Source organism: Nomascus leucogenys, chromosome 6, assembly GCF_006542625.1.
Source record: "Nomascus leucogenys isolate Asia chromosome 6, Asia_NLE_v1, whole genome shotgun sequence".
NCBI lineage: Eukaryota > Metazoa > Chordata > Mammalia > Primates > Hylobatidae > Nomascus > Nomascus leucogenys.
In genome coordinates, this window is record NC_044386.1 from 83,286,562 (window position 1) to 83,310,544 (window position 23,983).

The window sequence follows — 23,983 nt, forward strand, 5'->3', positions numbered from 1 at the left end:
TTCCAATTGGTCTGACTTTTCAGAAAGGATAATCATTCTTGTAAATCAGGAGTTTGCTAATGGCACACAGGCCAAATCCAGCCCAGTGCTGGAATTTTGTACAATCCACAAGCTAAGATGGTTTTTATATTTTTAAACGGTTGAAAAAATTAAAAAGGAAAATAGTAATTCATGACACATGAAAATTATATGAAATTCAAATTTGTGTCCATGAAGTTTTCTTGGAGTGCAATCATACTTATTTGTTTACAGACTATTAGCCGCTTTTGTGCTACAAGGGCAGAGTTGAATAGTTACAACAGAGCATATGGCTTGAAAAGCCTAAAATACTGCCTGTTGGCCCTTTTCCAAAAACTTTTCTAACCCTTGCCAAACATGGACTAGCTAACACTACTTCTGACTATATATGTACCTCTATTTTTCACTTCTATGTAGATACCATTATGATTAATAAAGCTTAAATTCATTTTCTAATATAATTAATGCAGTAGATGTTCGTTTTTTGACCCCTCTCACTCTACTATAGAATTCCCACCATGTGAGTCTTGCTGGGGGGACAGAGTCCACCTCCCCACAACAAAGGTCAGATTTTCTTTTCTCCTGACTCCTTGGCAGCCAGGACATGGACATGTGACTTGAAATCAGCTGACTAGAGATCTCAGCTAGGACTAGGAAGCTGGAGTGAGCTTCACACAAAAACAAGAAATCACTCTGGCAGTAGCGGAGACAACAGAAGTCACATCTAGCTTCCAGGAGCAGCAGGGCCAGCAGTTCAGGTGACTCCTGTAGCAATGATCCACTTGGAGTTGCATGTCAGTAGTGTCCTCACCAGACAGTCCCTAAGGCATGGTTTTGTCTTTGGACCTGCTGCCTGGCTTCTGTTTCTACTTGGCCAGGACTAGCTCAGGCACTAGATAAGACTGAGCCTGAATCACTCACTGCCTGGAGCAGAGAGAAGCTGAAGGTCCAGGTTGATAAGTATGAACTCCAGGAGCACAGACAATGGCTGATTTATCTTTGTGTCCTTGGCACCCAAGACTGCCTGGGTCCAGACTTTGGGAGCTGGGCAGTTCTGGCTCAGGAGTTTACTCACATGGTTTGCAAATTGGTGCTGGTTGTTGTTGGGAGGCCTCAGCTGCACTCCGTGTGGAATTCTCCACAGGGTGGCTTGAGTTCTCGTGACATAGCAGCTGGATTCCTACAGAATAAGCAATCCAAGAGCCTAAGGTGAAAACAGCAATACCTTTTATGATCTAGCCTCAGAAGTCACTCACTGTCACTCTGCCATTCTTTATTAGTCACACCCATCAGCTCCAATTCAATATGGAAGTTAACTATACAAGCGCATGAATACCAGGAAGTGAGGATCATGGGGGCCATGTTGGAGGCTACTATACTTCACATGACCATTAACCCCTAAAACAAACAAAATGAAGTACAGATAAAGTGCGGACCATACATTTAGGTTGGTTTAATCAAAACTTCTTTGGTGGACTTCTTGATCTTCAAAATTGTGTATGCCATCTGGCCTTCTCCACATTTGTTCCTTATCTATGAAGGGGTCCAGGACTCTCCTTGGAAGGAAGGCAGGCCCAATCTTAAGGGTTCCTTTTGGTTCTCAGATCTCTGATTCTACAAAATAATCAGCAAAAATAAAGCTTTGAAGATATCTTTTAGGAGTTGACACTTACACTGGAATTTACAATTCAATAAAAACAGTGAGTCATTACAAGAATCATCTGCTTATTTATTTTACAGAATAATGATTTAAATTGAGTACATTTGGGCACAGTAGATATTTGACACAAAAAGTAGTTGTATCAGAATGAGCATCAGAAAAATAGCAACTCATCTTACACATAATAACTAGAAAATATTATTCTGTCTGATCATTTTAAGTGTTACAAATCCTGAGAATGTTATACATTGAACAAATTAGGTACTACCTTATAATTAAATCTCACTTGGAAAGAATCCTTTAAAAAATGCTCTGAGGTACAAATCACCTATGTATTAAACATGAGTCTCTGACATTATACAAAAAGTTTAAACAAATATATCAAACAATTACAGGCCAGTGGCTCTTAAAACAGCTATCAGTCAGGTTCAAGGACACACTGTTCCACAATTTCCCGTAAGTTGGGGTTTTCCATTGCAGCTGCCACTCGCTCTTTGTCGTTTATCTGCTTATTGACTGAAAAATACACAGACAAAAGTTAGCAGAAGAACTGTGTCAATATACAGCGCCAGACAGTATTTTTATTAGCCTGGTGAAACAAAAACTTTAACTCCTTGAGAACTTAAACCTGTTTTTGGCTAATTACTCATAATGTAATTTCCCATCTAGAAGGCAGATTTAAGAGAAAAATATCTACTAGAATTCTACTACTTACCACATCTATTTTTTTCTTTCTAGTCTTTGTCCATATACATATTTTTATACAGTTACATTCAGAATAAATACAATTTTAAAAATTGCTATTTTTTCCCCCATAAGCCTATATTTTAAACTACGGGGTTATTTAACATGGTAAAAGTCTTAAGTGTTCTAAAGTAATTATGAAGATTATGCTACAATGAATACCTTTAAACATATAGCCTTCTTTTGGGAAATATTCTCAAAAATGGGATTATTTTTAAGAGTACGAATATTTTTATGGTACGATTCATATCACTGATTTACTTCCCAAAATTACTCACCAGTTTATACTGTCAACACCAATACATGAGCTACCAGTTTAGCAACAATACCTGGTATTATTATAATTGTTATTATTATTCTTTGAGACAGGGTCCTGCTCTGTCATCCAGGCTGGAGTGCAGTGGTGCAATCATAGCTCACTGTAACCTCCAACTCCTGGGCTCAAGAGATCCTCCTGCCTCAGCCTCCCACAGGCATGAGCCACCACACCTAGCTAATTTTCAAATATTTTTGTAGAGACAGGGTCTCACTATGTTGCCCAGGCTAGTCTTGAAATCCTGGCCTCAAACTCCTTGCCTCAAGGCATTCTCTCGCCTTGGCCTCCCAAAGTGCTAGGGTTACAGGTGTGAACCACCATACCTGGGCAATAGCTGGTATTATTTAATAAAAACAAATACACACATATACATACATAAAACAGGAGATGGAAAATGGCTCAATATTATTGTTATAATTTGCATTTCCTTGATTAATAGGAAAATAGGACATTTTCCATGTGCATATATTAGTTCTTCTTGCATGAATTTCCTGTTCATGTCTCTTTCTATTAATCTACTAGATCTTTTTTTAAAATTAGTTTGAATGGATCTTCATATAATAAAGGTATTGGCCCATTACGTTTTCTGTAATTAGCTAACAGCACTCTTAATAGAAGAGTTCAAAAGAGAGACGACTATATTCTTAATGTGGATTGAGTTTTCTGGGATGCTGCTAAAATGTCTCATGTAGAAGACACACAAACATACACATATTCCTGTGAAAATATTTCCAATTTAGTTTCTTCCTACTACAATGTAGGCTCCACAAAGGCAGGAATGTATCTCAAAGGCTGAACTATACCCACACATAGAAGGCAATTAATAAATACTAAATGAAAAACAAGAATCATAACACTTCATACTATTGCTGTTGTAAAATCCTATCATTCAAGGAATTTCAAAAGGATAACCTGAGTGGATTTAGGGTACCTAAACTCTTATTTTCTAAACTACAGGTAGAAGCCCTCAGCTCGTGGAGTTTAAAGAAATTCAGCCCACAAAGAGTATAATAATCTACATGTCTAGAACTATAGATAGGGCATGGTTTTTAAGTTTTCATGATAGTACCTAAGAAGTTTCCTGGATGGGCTGTTCCTCTGGAAGCAGCAGGCTTCCCTCTCTATAGCTCCCTTTTATGTAGGAGATTTTGAGTGTCTCTCTCCAGCCCTGTGTACGCCTTTCTGAGTCTTCTGGGTATCTATCTCACTGTTGCTCTTCCTCTATTATCTCTTTCTTCCATTCCTCTGCTATTTTTTCCCATCTTCTCAATTTACTTAGTGATGAAACTTAAGTACAACATGCCTTTTAAATGTATTTCTCATTATTTGCACTCTATCATTTGTAGATTAAAAACATTAAAATTCTGTTTTTAATGTAACACAGGGATCATACAGAACATTTTGTCTTTTGCTTTTCCCAAACCCCACTTTTGCTATTTTTAAGTAGCTACTGATTGATTTCTCTCTGTAGGCCAGAGGTCCTCTACATAAAAAAGGTTCCCCACTCCCATTCTAATATACTAACCCAGAGAGACAGCACCCACCCCAAGATTCACTAAAGCTCCACTTGCTAGACCTTCAATTTCAAGTACACAGCTCTCTATCCTGTCACCAAAGAAAAGAAGCCTACTTAGAGCTCATAAGTCAAGGTCCCTAGCGCTGGATATTCTTTACAGATGTGTAGCCACTGGCCTAAACCAGTCAACATCCGTGGGCTCTAGTGCACTCGGAGTCCACTGCAAAAATTACTTCTTTGAAATGCCTGGGTTTCCTCACCTAGGAAGGAAGAGCCAATAACTAATTGTGTACTTTTTTGAAAGTAACCCAGCAGATTCTTGGCTGGCGGAAGAATCCAGTATCCAAGATAAAATACTATCTGAAGTTGTTTTTCAATTATGTTTCAATATTCACTTACTGTCTTCTTCTGTTGAGTGGGTTCCTTCAGAAATGTAGATTTCCAACTGGAAGTGAAAAAAAAAGTAAAAGAAAAAATATTAACACATTCTAAGATAAGAGGGTGAAGTGGAATGTACAGTAAATTCAAACATGATGTCCCAAATCCTGTTTCTTTCTTTTTTTTTGAGATGGAGTCTCACCCTGCTGCCCAGGCTGGAGTGCAGTGCCATGATCTTGGCTCACTGCAACCTCTGCCTCCTGGGTTCAAGCAGTTTTCCTACCTCAGCCTCCCAAGTAGCTGGAATTACAGGCACACGCCACCACACCCAGCTAATTTTTGTATTATTATTTTTTTTTTAGTAGAGATGGGGTTTCGCCATGTTGACCAGACTGGTCTCAAACTCCTGACCTCAGGTGATCCACCCGCCTCGGCTTCCCAAAGTGTTGGGATTACAGGTGTGAGCCACTGCACCCAGCGCCCCCCAAATCCTGTTTCTAACATCAGAGACATAGGGACAAATCCCCCACATCCTTCTCTAAAAAAAAGGACTGAAATGAGTAGGACTTTTTATTTTGGTCACCTGGGAAATGCCTGCAGGTGGTACTTCCATTAATTTTTTTATGAATACACAAAAATATCATTTCACACAAATGAGATCTCATATGTGTGGTTTTACTTAAGAATATCTCTCTTCTGCACTCAACTTCTTCCCAACTCAGTATCTAAACTTCCTCCTGCCCTGCCACTGACTCAGGAAATCTACAATAACAATCTAGTGTGGTTTCTTCCATAGTCTTCTCTATACCCACAGAATCTTACACAGATTTTACACACACACACACCTACATATCAGGGTTGGATGTTTCTTCACATTGCTTGTTTTACAAAAATGGGATCACAATATACAGTTTTTAGCATCCTTCTTTTCTCATTCATTATTATCTTGCTAAATTTATTCTCAAGTATAATACTGGTTAAGCTATCCCTTCTGGCCCTGCTGCACCCATAGACATGAGCTACCCTCCAAGACCCAGAGCTTTTAAGACAACCTACAGGCTGGGCGTGGTGGCTCACGCCTGTAATCCCAGCACTCTGGGAGGCCGAGGCGGGTGGATCACGAGGTCAGGATATCGAGACCACAGTGAAACCCCATCTCTACTAAAAATACAAAAAATTAGCTGGGCGCGGTGGTGGGTGCCTGTAGTCCCAGCTACTCGGGAGGCTGAGGCAGGAGAATGGCGTGAACCCGGGAGGCGGAGCTTGCAGTGAGCCGAGATCACGCCACTGCACTCCAGCCTGGACAACAGAGCGAGACTCTGTCTCAAAAAAAAAAAAAAAAGACAACCTACAAAATTATTACAAATCCTGTGGTAAAGAAAGTATGCTGTAAAAAAGACATCTACTTTCCAGAGAACACTGGAACATATGAACTAATTTTTATTTACTTATTTACTACTGAGATAAACATTTCTCATGAGTAAGAAAAATCATAACTTATTGTAGTTAAAAGGTACCTTAAAGGTCATCTAGTCCAATCTTTTTTTTTTTTTTTTTTTTGAGACAGGTCTTACTCTGTTGCCTAGGCTGGAGTGCAGTGGCGTGATCATGTCTCACTACAGCCTCGACTTCCTGGGCTCAGGTGATCCTCCCACCTCAGCTCCCACACTCCCACCCCTCTCCTCCCTAATCTCTATTTTTTTGTAGAGATAGGGTTTCGCCATATTGCCCAAGCTGGTCTTGAATTCCTGAGGTTAAGTGATCTGTCCACCTAGGCCTCCCAAAGTACAGAGATTATAGGCATGAGCCACTGCACCTGGCCCCAATCTCTTTAAAAAGACAAAACAAGCTGGGCGCGGTGGCTCACGCCTGTAATCCCAGCACTTTGGGAGGCCGAGGCAGGCGGATCACGAGGTCAGGAGATCGAGACCATCCTGGCTAACACAGTAAAACCCCAACTCTACTAAAAATACAAAAAATTAGCCAGGCGTGTATTCCCAGCTACTCAGGAGGCTGAGGCAGGAGAATCCCTTGAACCCAGGAGGCGGAGGTTACAGTGAGCTGAGATTGCACCACTGCACTCCAGCCTGGGTGACAGAGCGAGACTCCGTCTCAAAAAAAAAAAAACAAAACCAAACCAAACAAAACACCTTTCTCCTAGTAGCAAAACACTCTTATTCTAGACCTCAAAGCAACAGGTATAGAATCACTCTATACTGATTTACTTGAGTTTAAAATTATGCAGGACTCATTATTCTAAAAGTGATAAAGTGGAAGAGGCAGCATTTATGCAGCTACTCCTACATGAACTATACTTCAGGGTAACCAAACAATTGATGAGGGGAGCTGTCACCAATAATGGGACAAACTGAATTTATAGGCCTCTGATGTGATGCAATAAGAACACATTTATTCAGTATTCTTGCCAAAAATGCACAAACTGAATCTAACCAGGAAACATCAGAAAACTCAATTTGAGGGACAATCTATAAAATATCTGGTTTACATTCTTCAAAAATATCAAGATCATGAAATAAAGGCTAAGGAACTACTCCAAACTAAATGAGACTAAAGAGACATGACAACTAATGCAATGTATGATGGGGGAGAGGAGCACAGCCAGGAGGAGGGACCGCCATGAAGGATGTTACCGGACAACAGGGGAAATTTGAATATGTGCTGTAGATTAGATAACAGTACTGTATCAATGTCCTGGTTTTGAAATTTGTACTGTGGTAATGTAAGAGAATGTCCTTGTTTTCAGGAAATACATCCTATAGTATTTAGAGTAAGGGGGCATTACAAATGCACTCAAACGTTTCCAAAAAATATGTGTGTGTGTGTGTGTGTGTGTGTGTGTGTGTGTACATATATAGAGATAAATTAATGATAAACCAAATGTGGCAAAATGTTAACAATTAGTGAACTGAATACATGGAAAAAAAAAAAAAAAAAAAAAAAAAAAAAAAAAAAAATAGGGGGGGGGGAGAGGGGAGAGGAGAAGGGGAGGAGGAGGAGCGAATGATCATAAAAAAAAAAAAAAAAAAAAAAAAAATGTTAACAATTAGTGAATCTGAATCTGGGTGAAGGATATATGGAATTTCTTTGTACTATTCTTCACTATTTTATTTCTTTTCTTTCATTATTTTCATTTCAAATAAAAAGTTAAACATTGTAATTAAAACAGTTAAAAATGCAAAATAAAATAAAATTTACAGGGCATCATAAACCACTAGTATAATAATTTATTAATTTACTCAATTTAAGACATATTTATTGAGCTCCGAATATGTATAAGATCATAGCAGGAACACAGAGATGTATCATATATGAATCTTGACTTCAAGAAGCTGACAGCTGGTCAGGCGTGGTGGCTCATGCCTGTGATCCCAGCACTTTGGGAGGCTGAGGCGGGTGTATCACCTGAAGTCAGGGGTTCAAGACCAAACTGGCCAACATGGCGAAACCCTGTCTCTACTAAAAATACAAAAATTTAGCTGGGTGTGGTGGTGTGCGCCTGTAATCCCAGCTATTTGGGAGGCTGAGGCAGGATAATCGCTTGAACCCAGGAGTCAGAGACTGCACTGAGCCGAGATCGCACCACTGCCCTCCAGCGTGGGTGACAGAGCGAGATTCCATTGCAAAAAAAAAAAAAAAATATATATATATATAAGAGAGAAGCTGACAGTCCAGGAGGGAAGATGAAAAACAAATAGAACACAAGTTAGAAAAGGACACTCTCTACATCAGAAGACAAAGAGCCATGGGGCTGGGTGCAGTGGCTCACGCCTGTAATCCCAAACACTTTGGGAAACTGAGGCTGGAGGACTGCTTGAGCCCTGAAGTTCAAGAACAGCTTGGGCAACATAGTGAGACTCTGTCACTACAAAAAATAAAATTAGCTGGGCATGGTGGCGTATACCTGTGGTTCCAGCTACTTGGAAGGGTAAGGAGGGAGGCTCACTTGAGCCTGGGAGATCAAAGGTTCAGTGAGCTGTAATCATACCACTATATTCCAGCTTGGGCAACAGGGTGAGATCCTGTCTTTAAAAAAAACAAAAAGAAAGAAAAAAGAAAGAGCTATGGCAATTCAAAAAAAAAAATAGCTTTAGTTATGGAAATCAGGACTAGTAGTATGGAAAGGTGAATACAAAAAATTAAAAAAAGAATTTAAAAAGATAAATAAAAATTCATCTTAAAAAAGAGAAAGAAATCAGGACTGACATCATGGAAAATAAAAAAGTATTTCACTAGGCCTTAAAATGTGGGTAGGATGTGGCCAGGCCCAGTGGTTCATGCCTATAATCCCAACACTTTGGGAGGCCAAGGCAAGATGATCACTTGAGCCCCGGAGTTTGAGACTAGCTTGGGCAACAAAGAGAGACCTCATCTCTACCAAAAATTAAGAAAAAATTAGCCAGGCATGGCGGTGAGTGCCTGTAGTCCTAGCTACTTGGGAAGCTGAGCCTGGGAGATAGAGGCTGCAGTAAGCAGTGATCACACCACTGCACTCCAGCCTGGGAGACACAGCAAGACCCTGTCTCAACAGCAAACAAAAAAGATGTGTAGGGTTTGAACATATGAGATGGGAGGAAGGGAACTCCAAGTAGACAGGGTACTCTGTGTAAAGGCTAGATAGCAGCCAGGTAGAGAAGGCATAATTGCCCAGCAATTACAAGAGGCAGTAAGAGACAACACCGAATCATTCATGAGCTATAACCAATTACTATGAATTAACTGTGATATCCATATTCTTGCTCAATAGTAGGGTTAAAAACATCTTCCTCAGATTATCACACCAAAAGCACAAGTTAAAAAATTTAAAAAAAAAAATAGACTTTATGAAAATTTAAAACTTTTGTACTGTAAAGGACACCATCAAGGAAGTGAAAAGACAACACACAGAATGGGAGAACATATTTGCCAGTCATCTGATAAGGAACTTTTATTTAGAATATATAAAGAACTCTTATAATTCAATAATAAAAAGACATCCTTATTTTAAAATGGGCAAAGGATCTGAACAGACAGCTCTCCAAAGATATACAAATGGCCAAAAAGCACATGAAAATGTTCTCAACATTATTAGCCGTCAGAGAAATAAAAATTACAACCACCATGACAGCAGGGTGCGGTGGCTCACGCCTATAATCCCAGCACTTTGGAAGGCCGAGGCAGTGGATCACTTGAGGCCAAGAGTTCAAGACCAGCCTGGCCAACATGGTGAAACCCTGTCTCTACTAAAAATAAAAAAAAAATTAGCTGGGAATGGTGATACACGCCTATAATCCAAGCTGCCTGGGAGGCTGAAGCACGAGAATCACTTGAACCCTGGAGGCGAAGGTTGCAGTGAGCCAAGATTGCGCCACTGCACTCGAGCCTGGCGACAGAGCAAGACTCTGTCTCAAAAACAAAAACAAGGCCGGGTGCAGTGGCTCATGCCTGTAATTCCAGCACTTTGAGAGACTGAGGCGGGCGGATCATGAGGTCAGGAGTTCGAGACCAGCCTGGCCAATATGGTGAAACCCCGACTCTACTAAAAATACAAAAAATTAGCTGGGCATGGTGGCAGGTGCCTGTAATCCCAGCTACTTGGGAGGCTGAGGCAGGAGAATCGCTTGAACCTGGGAGGCAGATGTTGCAGTGAGCTGAGATGGTTCCAGTGAACTCCAGCCTGGGTGACAGTGAGACTCTGACTCAAAAGACAAAAACAAAAAACCATCACTTCACACCCACTAGAATGGCTATAATCAAAGATAACAATAAATGTTAGCAAGGATGTGGAGAAGTGGGAACCCTCATACACTGTTGGTGGGAATGCAGAATGGTGCAGCCACTGTGGAAAACAAACAATTCCTCAAAATGTTAAACATAGAGTTACCATAGGACCAGGCGATTCCACTCACAGGTGGAAAAGAAATGAAAACATATGCCTACACAAAAACTTATACATGAATGTTCACAGCAGCATTACTCATAATAGACAAAAAGTAGAAACAACCTACGTGTCCATCAACTGAATAACAGGCAACTGAGTAACAGACAAGCAAAAACCACTGAATTGGCACACTTTAAATATGTGAATTGTGTGGTATGTGAATTACATTTCAACAAAGTTGTTTTACAACAACAACAAAAATACATCTTTCTTACCTTATGTTTAAATGGTAAACATCGCTGAAGTTTTACTCTTAAGCACAGCCCTGTGGAGGGAAAAAAACACCTCCAATTATCTCTTTATTGCTTCTTATTGGTTCTTGAAAAAGCATACAGCTGTGTTTATGTGCCCCCATACAACACAGTTGCTGAAAACAGCTTTGGCTCAATCCAGAGCAGAGCTCCTTTGAGGCTGGCACCACACTAGGAAATTTAATATATAATCTTACATATTCCTTTTTTTTTTTTTTTTTTTTTTGAGAAGGAGTCTCGCTCTTTCACCCAGGCTGGAGTGCAGTGGCACGATCTCGGCTCATTGTAGGCTCTGCCCCCCGGGGTTCACGCCATTCTCCTGCCTCAGCCTCCCGCGTAGCTGGGACTACAGGTGCCCGCCACCTCGCCCGGCTAATTTTTTGTATTTTTAGTAGAGACGGGGTTTCACTGTGTTAGCCAGGATGGTCTCGATCTCCTGACCTCGTGATCCACCCGCCTCGGCCTCCCAAAGTGCTGGGATTACAGGCGTGAGCCACCGCGCCCGGCCTAATCTTACATATTCCTTAGGATAATCCAATAAGCTATTACTAACCCCCTTCTACAAATTATTAAAACAAAGTCACAATGTAACTTCCTCAAGGTCACTGAGTTACAATAGTGGCAGAATTGGGATTGGAACCTATGACCACTGGAAAGCCCAGGCCATTTTTACTACATCAGTTGGCCTTCCAGCAAAAGTCAATTAACTCATTAACCTTTTTTTTTTTTTTTTTTTTTTTTTTTTTTTGAGATGGAATCTCGAACTGTCGCCCAGGCTGGAGTGCAGTGGCATGATCTCGGCTCACTGCAACCTCTGCCTCTCGGTTCAACAATTCTCCTGCCTCAGCCTCCCAAGTAGCTGGGATTATAGGCGCACACCACCACACCCAGTTAATTTTTATATATTTTTGGTAGAGATGGGGTTTCGCCATGTTGGCCAGGCTGGTCTCAAACCCCTTACCTCGAGTGATCTGCCTGCCTCTGCCTTCCAAAGTGCTGGGATTACAGGCATGAGCCACTCCACCTGGCCAATTCAATAAACTTTTTAAAATGCCCCACAACAGGCCAGGACAACGCAAAAAAATAAAACAAGTCAAAGCCATTTTAAAAGGGCCACATAAAACCTCTCAAATTTGTAATCCTTTATGCCTGCAAGGTACAAATACAGTAGCTTCTTTAAAACAAGTTCCACTGAAGTTCAGTTTATCATCCCATGCTAAGACACTTCAACAAAACCTCAAACCATACAGCAATACAGCAAGATATAATTATTAGACTACCTATCTTTTAGGGAGGTAATAACTTGGTTTTGGTTTTCTAAGTACCATTTGGTTTTCTAAGAGAATTTTCTGAAAAATCCCAAAACAGGGAAAAAGATTAGATGAGATATAATGAGGTGGTGCCTGCCACAGGGTCTTTATTTACTTATTTATTTTTTTGAGACAGAGTCTTGCTCTGTCGCCCAGGCTGGAGTGCAGTGGCGAGATCTCGGTTCATTGCAACCTCCACCTCCTGGGTTCAAGAGATTCTCCTGTCTCAGTCTCCCGAGTAGCTGGGACTACAGAAGCACGCTACCATACCCACTAATTTTTGTATTTTTAGTAGAGACAAGGTTTCATCATGTTGGCCAGGCTGATCTTGAACTTCTGACCTCAAGTGATCTGCCCGCCTCGGCCTCCCAAAGTGCTGGTATTACAGGCGTGAGCCACCACGCCCGGCCTTATAGAGTCTTGAACACAGTAGTTCTATAATAAATATTACAGAATTCTAAAGAAAATATATCATTTCCTTAAGAGGGTCTATCTTCAGAGGATCTGCCTTAAAGCATATCTGGGAGAGTTCCTCTTCCCCTGGCCCCACCATTGTCTCCTTAATTTGTTATCTGTGTACTGTCTGAATATCCTTAAGTATTTTAATCACTATTGGTAGGTGTTTTACAATTCACGAAGCACTTTTTTGAGCATCATTATCCTCAAGAGAGGTAGTACAGCATATCTCAGATACTTTGGGTTTCAAAAGTAGCTTCACTACATACTCGCTGTGATCCTGCATAAGTTACTTAACCTCTCTGAGCTTCAGTTTCCTTATCTGCAAAACAGGTATTATAGTATCAGCTGGGCAAGGTGGCTCATGCCTGTAATCCCAGCACTTTGGGAAGCCAAGGCGGGAGGATTGCTTAAGCCCAGGAGTTCAAGACCAGCCTGGGCAACGTAGCAAGACCCCATCTCTAAAAGTAATAATAATAATAATAAAACATTAAAAATATATAATAATATCACAATATATAGGGTTGCTATGAGGAATAACCTGTTATGCAATGTGTTTAAAACAGTACCTGACACATAAGTATGTGTCATATAATAATAGTATAAAAATAATTACTATAAATAGTAAAAAATAATAGTATAAAATATTACTATTTTATAATTTTCATTTTACAGCCAAGAAACCAAGGTAAGTGATTTAACATTACTTAGCTAACAAGTGGCAGAGGTAGAACCCAAATGTACACCTTCTGACCTCCAAACCCTAAGACCCTTCCCATTGGACCATCGCTGCCTTCAGCCATTCTTATCTGGAATAAGTCACCACAAATGATTATCAACTTATTTCCCTGCCTTACCCTCTTGTTCCCTTGGAGTCTTTCTTGTCAATCACTTACCAAGGTAACATTGAGTAGGTGATACTCTTACTCAGGAACCTTTCCGGGCTAGGACTACCTGCTCAGGAGGAGTATCTGTTAACACATCAGACAGACAAAGGGCTCTCTCAAGTTTTCCAGCTGTGTTGACTGAACAAAACTACTATGATACACCATTATACAATTCTCTAAAAAGCCAATAGGCCGGGTGTGGTAGCTCACACCTATAATCCCAGCACTTTGGGAGGTCGAGGTGGGCAGATCACTTGAGGCCAGGAGTTTGAGACTAGCCTGGGTAACATGGAGAAACCCAGTCTCTATTGAAAATACAAAAAATTGGTTGGGCATGGTGGCACGCGCCTATAATCCCAGCTACTTGGAGGCCGAGGCACAAGAATCGCTTGAACCCAGGAGTTGGAGGTTGCAGTGAGCCAAGATAGCACCACTGCATTCCAACCTGGGCAACAGAGCAAGACTCTGTCTCAAAAAAAATAAAATACAATAAAAATAAAAAATAAAAAGCCAATGGTCTTAGCTGAAATGCATAACAAAAGGGCTAAGACAAAAGTTTCTTGAGGAAGTGTACAGATCTGAAATATCAACTATAATCTAATGTTGGCACCCTTACAAAACAGTTATTTTTATTTCATGCACTCTCCTGATATTTGTCCACATACACATTTTTCTATAACTGCAATCATGATGCAATTTGAACTTATTCAAGCTTTTTCATGTTTTTTTTCTTTTTTAAGAGATTGCTGGTTTCAAACTCCTAGGCTCCAGTGATCCTCTCGCCTCAGCCTCCCAAAGTGTTACAATTACAGGTGTGGGCCACCATGTCTGGCGAATATTTTCTTCTATAAAATTAGTTCCTTAACTCCTGCGTCAAAGAGTATAAACTTCCAAATAGGGATTTACCAATATATACCATGAGGCTTCAAAGTACTTACATAATCTAACCCAATTATTCCACATTATAGGAATTTATCCTGAGGCAATAATGAGATATATAAAAATATTTATATAAGGCCAGGCACGGTGGCTCACCCCTGTAATTCCAGCATTTTGGGAGGCCAAGGCAGGCGGATCACCTGAGGTTGGGAGTTAGAGACCAGCCTGACCAACATGGAGAAACCACATCTCTATTAAAAATACAAAATTAGCCGGGTGTGGTGGCACATGTCTGTAATCCGAGCTGCTTGGGAGGCTGAGGCAGGAGAATCGCTTGAACCTGGGAGGTAGAGGTTGTGCTGAGCCAAGATCGTACCATTGCACTCCAGCCTGGGCAACAAGAGCGAAACTCCGTCTCAAAAAATAAATAAAAATATTTATATATAAAGTTGTTTGGTCAAGCACAGTGGCTCATACCTGTAATCCCAGCACTTTGGTAGGCCAAAGAGGGCAGATCACTTGAGGTCAGGAGTTCGAGACAAGCCTGGCCAACATGGTGAAACCCCATCTCTACTAAAAATACAAAAATTAGCCAGGTGTGGTGGAGGACGCCTGTAATCCCAGCTACTCGGGAGGCTGAGGCAGGAGAATCACTTGAACCCGGGAGGTGGAAGCTTCAGTGAGCCAAGATTGCACCACTACACTCCAGCCTGGCCAATAAAGTGAGACTCTGTCTCAAAAAATAAAATAAAATAAAGTTGCTCATCACAGTATTATTTATAATTGCAAAAGGCTAGAAGTAGTCCGATGGTTACAAAACTTATGATGTATCAATATGATTAGCATGTAACCTATAACTATGTAATTAAAGAATATTTAATGATGGCCGGGTATGGTGGCTCATGCCTGTAATCCCAGCACTTGGGGAGGCTGAGGCATGTGTATTGCTTGAGCCCAGGAATTTGAGACCAGCCTGGGCAACATGGCAAAACTAGCCAGGCATAGTGGCACCTGCGTGAAGTTCTAACTTTTCAGGAGACTGAGGTGGGAGGATCACTTGAGCCCGGGAGGTGGAGGCTGCCTGCAGTGAGCCAAGATCGTGTCATTGCATTCCAGCCTGGGCGACAGAGTGAGACCCTGTCTCAACAACAAAAAAAGTTTAAGAAATATTTAAAGAGAAAAATAATTCATATATTTCATGCTATTACTTAACTCTTACAACTCTATAGATATCCATCCTTATTATTCCTATTTTACAGATAAGGAAACTGGGTCTTAGAAAGGTTAAGTAACTTGACCAAGCCCACAATACAGTACAGCCAATAGACTTGGAATTTTAGCCCAGAGCATATATTCTTTTTTTTTTTTTTTTTTTTTTTTTGAGACGGAGTCTTGCACTGTAGCCTGGGCTGGAGTGCAGTGGCGTGACCTTGGTTCACTGCAACCTCCGCCTCCCAGGTTCAAGCGATTCTCCTGCCTCAGCCTCCCACGTAGCTGGGATTACAGGCACCCGCCACCACGCCCAGCTAATTTTTTGCATTTTTGGTAGAGACAGGGTTTCACTATGTTGACCAGGCTGGTCTCAAACTCCTGACCTCGTGATCCACCCGCCTCGGCCTCCCAAAGTGCTGGGATTACAAGAGTGAGCCACCGCACCCAGTGACATTCTTTCATAATAGCTGGGTTTTTTTCTTTATGTTTTTGTGGGGTATCAAAATTACTGCCAATAAACATGTTACTCATATAATTTAAATAAATGTTAATTTAAAAAATGAATTTGCTGGCTGGGAGTGGTGGCTCACACCTGTAATCCCAGCATTTTGGGAGGCCGAGGCGGGCGGATCACCTGATATCGGAAGTTCGAGACCAGCCTGGCCAATGTAGTGAAACCCCATCTCTACTAAAAATATTTAAAAAATTAGCCAGGCGTGGTGGCAGGCACCTGTAATTCCAGCTACTTGGGAGGCTGAGGCAGGAGAATCACTTGAACCCGGCAGGTGGAGGTTGCAGTGAGCCAAGATTGCACCATTGCGCTCCAGCCTGGGTGACAAGAGTTAAACTCCATCTCAAAAAATAAATAAATAAATAAATTTGCTATAGGTTCTTGAACTTTCCATTTAAGAACTCTTTCTTATATGTCAAAATATTTTAAGACACCACCTCCACAACACCCACAGCAGTACTTTCAGTATCTGTTCGTTCACAAATTGTCCAATGACCAAAAATAACCATGCATTCAACATTCAGTAATGCTTTTTCTAGCAATGGGAGTTTATTTATTTATTTATTTATTTATTTTTTGAGACAGAGTCTTACTCAGTTGCTTAGGCTGGGGTGCAGTGGCACAATCTCAGCTCACTGCAACCTCTACCTCCCACGTTCAAGCGATTCTCCTGCCTCAGCCTCCCGAGTAGCTGGGATTACAGTTGTGTACCACCATGCACAGCTAATTTTTGTATTTTTAGTAGAGATGGGGTTTCACCATGTTGGCCGGGCTGGTCTTGAACTTCTGACCTCAAGTGATCCACTGCCTCGGCTTCCCAAAAGTGCTGGGATTACAGGCGTGAGCCACCATGCCAATGGAAAAAAATTTTTTTTTTTTTAAGATGAACTTTTTCCTCTTGTTGCCCAGGTTGGTGTACAATGGTATGATCTCAGCTCACTGCAACCTCTGCCTCCCAGGTTCAAGAGATTCTCCTGCCTCAGCCTCTCAAGTAGCTGGGATTACAGGTGTGTGCCACCATGCCTGGCTAATTTTGCTTTTTTTTTTGGAGATAGAGTCGCACTCTGACGCCCAGGCTGGAGTGCAGTAGTGCAATCTCGGCTCACTGCAAACTCCACTTCCCGGGTTCACGCCATTCTCCTGCCTCAGCCTCCCAAGTAGCTGGGACTACAGGCACCCGCCACCATGCTGGCTAATTTTTTGTAGCTTTAATAGAGACAGGGTTTCACCATGTTACCCAGGATGGTCTGCATCTCCTGACCTCGTGATCCGCCACCCAAAGTGCTGGGATTACAGGCGTGAGCCACCGCGCCCGGCCTAATTTTGTATTTTTTTTAGTAGAGATGGGGTTTCACCATGTTGGTCAGGCTGGTCTCAAACTCCTGACCTCAAGTGATCTACCCACCTTGGCCTCCCAAAGTGCTGGGATTATAGGTGTGAGCCACCATGCCCAGTCAGCAATGGGATTTTAATAACCACAATAATACCTATGGATTCACAGACCTCCAGTCCCTCAAGATGTGGCCTATATGGTGGAAACCACTAATAGACGGAACCCAGGTCAACCAGTGAGAAAAGACAGAAATCACAATAGTGGAAATAATAATGAAATAGCGACCTTTTCAATCTTTTTTATAAACTTGTTGCTTTTTAATAGGTGAGCTAGTCCCATGGTTCGAAAATGTAAAAACATAAAAAAGGTATAAAGTCCCCCTCCCACCCTTTCCCCCATCTGCCCAGCTCCCACCACCACTATTAACCGCTAACACCCTTATAGCTATTCATTTATGTATTAATATTATTCAGGCATATGCAATCAAATACAAATGTATATTTTTGCTTTTTTTACACAAATGATAGCAAAATGATACTTGCTTTTATTTCTTAACAGTGTGCCATAGAGATCTCTCCATATCAGTACATGCAGAGCTTCTTCATTCTTTTTTATAGCTGCATAGTATTCCACTGTTTATATTCACCATCAATGATTATTTAATCAATCCCCTACTCATGAACATTTGGTTTGAAATAAAATCGCTTTATAACAAAGCATATGTTCAAAGACATTTATTGTACCTGCTAACAAATCCAAAATACTGGGAATCCAACCTCCTACCAGGACTTCTACCTATACTATGTAGAAGCCAGAAGAGTCACTGAAAGGAGATGGTGATGGAAGCAATGCTAGTCTGACACCACCCACTCCAACCTCCAGAACTGAGGAAAAGCACTGGCCCACATGCACTCTCCATTAATTGTGGGCATGTATACCTGGGAGGGGCAGCCTGACATAACTAAAGGAGAAGCAGATTTGGAGTCAGGAGACCTGGGTATGAGCCTTAGTTTCACCATTTTCTGGCTACCTGATTCTGTGCAAGTCACTTAAACTCTCTGAGCTTCAGGTTCCTCATCTGCAAAATGAAGATAATAATATTTTAACTCAACAAGCTAATTGTGAGGACTACAGAAGATGAATACACGAACATACTCTGTAAACCACAAAGTGTAATACATACACTGTATGGTTTTTCAACAATGATGCAAATTGTTATTATGGGTCAATATCAGCAAGAATAATTTAGAATTTATATAAAGATACATGTATCTACATAAAAACTTACCAATAAGAGTCGCCAAAGAGCAATGAGGTACTGTTGGTGTGAACCTGATAATAACCAGATATTCTTCTTCATTTATCTCCTGAACTTCCACACAACTTTCCGAGACCACTTCCAGTTCTTCTAAAGTATTGGGCTTTTCTGGGTCCCGGATAGTTCTAATCAAATCTAAAGAATCATCAGAGATAAGATATTCTATTAAAACATGACTATTCTAAATAAAGATGATTTTGCCAGGCCTGATTTAAGCACTGACTTCTCTTATGTTTAAGCAAATACTACAGCAACTCCCAGGTTTCTGACAGAAATTTTCACTACTGGTTTCCTCTTGAGAAAACTGTTTTCTTGGATTATTATAAGACCATATCCAGTTTCTCTAATCGGACACTGCAGAGAAAATATAGTAAGAATGGAAACAGTGTCATGGAAGCTCAAGAGGAAGAAATAACTTTCAGCTTGAAAGAATGTGGTATCAGGCTTTATAGGAGTGGAATCTGAATCAAGCCTTGAAAAATAGGTAACATTTCAATATTTGACATTTAAAGTAAAGGAAAGTAGCTGGGCATGGTGGTTCACACCTATAAACCAAACACTTTGAGAGGCAAAGGCGGGAGGATCACTTGAGCTCAGAAGTTCGAGACCAGCCTTGGCAACATAGTGAGACCCCCGTCTCTACAAAAAATACACACAAAAATTAGCCGGGTGTGGTGGTGCAGGCCTGTGGTCCCAGCCACTCAGGAGGATCGCTTGAGCCTAGGAGGCAGAGGTTGCAGTGACAGCAGAGATCGTGTCACTGCACTCTAGCCTGGGCAACAAAGCGAGACCGTATCTCAAAGAAAAAAAAAGTGAAGGAAAGGAAAGTAAAGAAGAAGAACCCTAGTTTGCCTGGAAGCAGGCATAAGTGAAAGGTGTTTTAGAGTATGAGATTTGGGTCTGACCATCAAGTGTCTTTTACAGCCAGCTACCGGCAATAGCAAGTCCTCAAGACGTTTGAGACAAGTGACATGCACAACACTGTGCTGTCAGCTGGTAACTCATCATCAGCTGCTAGACTCAGACTAAAAAGCAGAACCAATGATACCAGCTAAAATCACCAGGCCCAAAATAGTATCTAGGACAACACTGGCAGAACTAAAAGAAACAGAACAAGGAAGAAATTTGGGTGGGACATAGGGCAAATGAGTTCAATTTCACACAGAATGATTTTGAGGTGCTTAAGCGGTTATCCAGTGGAGTTTTCTAGCAAGCGGTGAACTGTAGCACAGGGTTTAAAACAGCACCAAAGCTAGAGTGGTTGTCAAACCCACAGGATTCACAAAGAATAAGTAGAACCTTGGCTGAACATTGGAATTACCAAGAATGTTTCAAAACAAACAACAAGGCTGGGCGCAGTGGCTCAGGCCTATAATCCTAGCACTTTGGGAGGCTGAGGCGGGTGGATCACCTGAGGTCAAGAGTTCGAGACCAGCCTTGTGAACACGGTAAAACCTCGTCTCTACTAAAAATACAAAAATGACCCAGGCGTGGTGCCGGGCACCTGTAATCCCAGCTACTTAGGAGACTGAGGCAGGAGAATCACTTGAAAGCAGAAGGCAGAAGTTGCAGTGAGCCGAGATCCTGCCATTGCACTCCAACCTGGGCAACAGAGCAAAAACTCCGTCTCAAAAACAAAAACAAACAAACAAAAAAAACTGATGCCTGGGCCACAATTCCAGAGACTCTGATTTAATTGGTTTGCTGGCCTTTGAGTTTTAAAAATTTCTCAGGTTGTTCTTAGGTACAACCCAGTAAGAGAATCAGTGGTATAAAGAAAAAAGAGACCCAAAAGATCCATGCGAAGCACCTAACTTAGGGATCAGAATAAGAAATAAAAGCAAAAAGAACTAGAGAAGGGAAGAGAGGGATGGTAAATAACATTAAATGCTGCAGAAAAATTCAGGCTCATGAGAGCTAAAACAAGTCTTTCATTTGTCACCCCAGTCAGCTGTAAGAAAGCAGTTTCAGTAGAGAGGGGGTGGGCTGAAGCCAGCTTGCAAAAGGGGAAGCAAGTAGGAACTGAAAATGTCTTCCTAGGGCCTTAGCTGGGAAGGGAGGGACAGGAAAAGGACAGCGACTTTATAAGGAAGCTAGAACAATGACAAGGATAAGGGCAACTTTGAGAAGAGAAATTGAAAATATAAGTGAGGAGGAGGGGAGACTGGTAAAATAAGCAGAAGGGACTGGAATCAAATATTTAGAAGTCTCGGTTGGCCTTGGAGAAGACAAGATTTCTTTCTTACTCTGAGGCTGGAGAAAGAGATGAAGGAAAGGAGAACAATGAGGAGAAATGGTGAGGTAGAAAGCAAAGAAGCAGAATTTTACATAGAATGTGCTTGAGGTTCTCAAATCTGAAGTTTTGTTCTATTCTTTATCACACAAATTATATGTAATCAGAAATGCAACTGGGAAAAACAAGAACAAATTCTATTTTCTCTTTAATTTGCTCCTGGGCTTGTCACTTGATTAGAAACAGAATTTTGCCAAGCATGATGATTCATGCCTGTAATCCTAGCACTTTGGGAGGCTGAGGCAAGCGGATCACTCACCTGAGTTCTGGAGTTCAAGACCAGCCTGGCCAACACGGCAAAAACCCGTCTCTACTAAAAATATAAAAATGAGCCGGGTGTGGCGGCATGTGCCTGTAATCACAGCTACTCAGGAGGCTGAGGTAGGAGAATCACTTGAACCCAGGAGGCTGAGGCTGCAGTGGGCCAAAATTGTGTCACTGCACTCCAGCCTGGGTGACAGAAGAGACTCTGTCTAAAAAAAAAAAAAAAAAAAAAAAGGAACAGAATTGGAAAACATAGGCAAGAAAGTGGATAAAGCTTCTCTTTCACAGAGCTGTTATCATGGGACTTAGGGAAACAGAGTTTTCTGAAAAGGAATTTTCTGCCTCTCATACTAGGCTTTCTCCCCATAAGGCTCATTTAATTGTATTATATTCTTTATATGCTACTAAACCCTAAAATTAAATATCATCCTTATTAAATTTCTCTAGTTTTCTAGTTTCTACATTTGAGAGGTTTGGCTTTACTTCTTTAAAAAGAAAGAAGGGCCGGGTGTGGTGGCTCATGCCTGTAATGCCAGCCTTTGGGAGGCCGAGACAGGCAGATCACTTGAGCTCAGGAGTCCAAGACCAGCCTGGGTAACATAGCAAAACCTCATCTCTACAAAAAAATACAAAAATTAGCTGGGCATGGTGGTGCATGCCTATAGTCCTAGTCAGTCAGGAGGCTGAGGTGGGAGATGGCTTGAGCCCTGGAGGTGGAGGCTGCAGTGAGCAGTGATTGCACCACTGCACTCCAGCCTGATTACCAGAGTGAGACCCTTTCTCAAAAAAAAAAAAAATTAAAAGAAAGTTCTCCGCATATTACTCCCCACACTAACATTCTTCCACAGCCCTGCACTATTAAAATTCACTTATATTTAAAACCTTCAGTATCCAATTGCATCCCACTACCTAGAACAATGTTCAACCACATCTCCACCTTTAACCACAAACCCTATCCTATAGCCCCATCTGTCATTTCCTATCTTCTTACCTCCATACTTTTAAGTTTCTTCTTAGTATGTCCTCTGACCCTCTACATATCTAGATCCTAATTATTCTTTGAGGCCCAACTCAAGTGGCTCCTTCTCTTTATTTCAAAGTCTTTCCAGATCCCCTCAGTCAGAGACTAGTATCTCCCCTTCTCTGAATTTCTGTATCTCTTATTCACTCTACGGCCTTCTATTACATACTCTATTTTTGCATATATGGGTTTCCTTCAATATCAGTTTGAAGACTAGAGTCACTCTCTTCCAAAGTTGTATCTCCAGAGCCCTACCATCCCTAGATTATGTGGACAGAGATCTGGCAGGACAGGGATGTGGTCTGCTTTGTGGAGTTCATTTCACTCATAATTATCATCTGCCTGGGGGCTGATTAGGTAAGTCCTGCCTCTAGTAAGAGAGGTCAACCAGATGAGCTCCCAAAGTATTTCCTAACCCTAGCTTCCTTCTACTGGCCTATAATCCTTACTTGAATTATGTTTCTATTCTATGGTTAGATCTCTCAATATCATATCCAGTCTTTTCGGTTTTCAAAAACAATACAACATAATTAAAAAAAGAGTTGTAAGGCAATTGTGAAGTGGTGGAAAGTGCATTACGGTTAGAACCAGTAGGCACAGCCTTTGCTTTTTGGCTGTGTTCCTTACTGGCAGTGTGACCTACAGGTAGTTCTTTAAGCCTTTGTTTCCTCATTTGTACAACAAAGATGGCCCCAAGGGTTAAACAGAAAATATTTAATATGCAACATGGAAGAGTATGTGTGTGTGTGCGCACCTGTGTGTACACAAGGCTTCGCTATAAGAAGCCAATCTCGTTCTCTTCTTTCGGGGACCTCTGCTGACTTTGCCGGATAGAGTGGCTGTGACCTTGGGCCAGTCCCCAACTCGACTGTCACCCACAAGCGCCCTCAGCGGTAGCAAGAGTGCGTGTCCAGGAGCTAGAGAACGAGGCTCTAGTAGTGCAGTCAGGCCAGCTTTGCTTCCTAACCAGGCACCCTAGACTTGTGCTCTTCCCACAAGTCTTGGAATGGTCACTAAGACGTAGGCCACGCGTGGAGAATAAAGCTTTTAAGACCTCCGGGGTCGGCTTGCCCCAGGTTTACGAAGAGCCCAGTTCCCAGAAAGACTCACACCCCCACGTGACTTAGGACCCCGAAGAAAGCGCCTGCTACGCCCTGGACAAGATCTGGCAAAAAAAAGCCAGGTCTCCCCTCCCAGCCCTCAGGTGAGGCCATCATCCCCGCACCCCTCAGCTCCGGCCTGCACCTATAACGCCAAATGCTGTGCTGGGTAAAATTAATTACCATAAACCTCTAGCGCTTTCTCTTCCATGATACGGGGCTGCCGGGCAGCTCCTGGCTCAGAGAGGCCGGAGAGCCACAGGACTCTGCTCAGCGTCCAGGAGAGCAGCCCGGACACCCGCTGCATCTTCACGCTCAGCCATCCCTGGCGACTGTCCCAATCGCGCCACCGTCTCTCAGCAGCCTCGGGATTGATCAACTTCCTGGTCTTCAAATGGGCCGAGACGAGCCCAAAGGTTCAGGAGAGCAGAGAACAGGCGGGGCCGGACGGAGTAGCTCAAAGGACCTGGGGAAGAGGCCTCAAGGACTACAAGTTCCGGCGTGCTTTGCTCGATTTCGGCGGGACAAAAACAATCTTCGCGGCTCGTCAGCGCATGGCATGCTGGGATGCGTGAACT

General features: G+C 41.9%; 1 protein-coding gene across 1 annotated transcript; it reads right to left on the bottom strand.

The window, feature by feature from the left end:
• Window positions 1-1,730: 1,730 nt before the first annotated feature.
• On the bottom strand, window positions 1,731-23,952 carry CIAO2A (cytosolic iron-sulfur assembly component 2A). Its single transcript, XM_003267092.4, has 5 exons — window positions 23,589-23,952; window positions 18,698-18,862; window positions 10,786-10,835; window positions 4,654-4,699; window positions 1,731-2,194 (listed from the first exon to the last, which is right to left on the bottom strand). Exons 1-5 carry the CDS (start codon window positions 23,710-23,712, stop codon window positions 2,097-2,099), a joined length of 483 nt encoding a protein of 160 aa, XP_003267140.2. The 5' UTR covers window positions 23,713-23,952; the 3' UTR covers window positions 1,731-2,096.
• Between the last annotated feature and the right edge of the window lie 31 nt (window positions 23,953-23,983).

Excerpts from the sequence above, each read along its gene's own strand:
- CIAO2A (XM_003267092.4), bottom strand. The coding sequence starts at position 23,712 with ATGCAGCGGGTGTCCGGGCTGCTCTCCTGGACGCTGAGCAGAGTCCTG. Across the intron at positions 10,836-18,697 it reads CTCTTTGGCGACTCTTATTG|GGCTGTGCTTAAGAGTAAAA; the intron begins GTAAGTTTTTAT and ends TTCCCTCCACAG. Across the intron at positions 4,700-10,785 it reads GTTTACCATTTAAACATAAG|TTGGAAATCTACATTTCTGA; the intron begins GTAAGAAAGATG and ends TTTCACTTCCAG.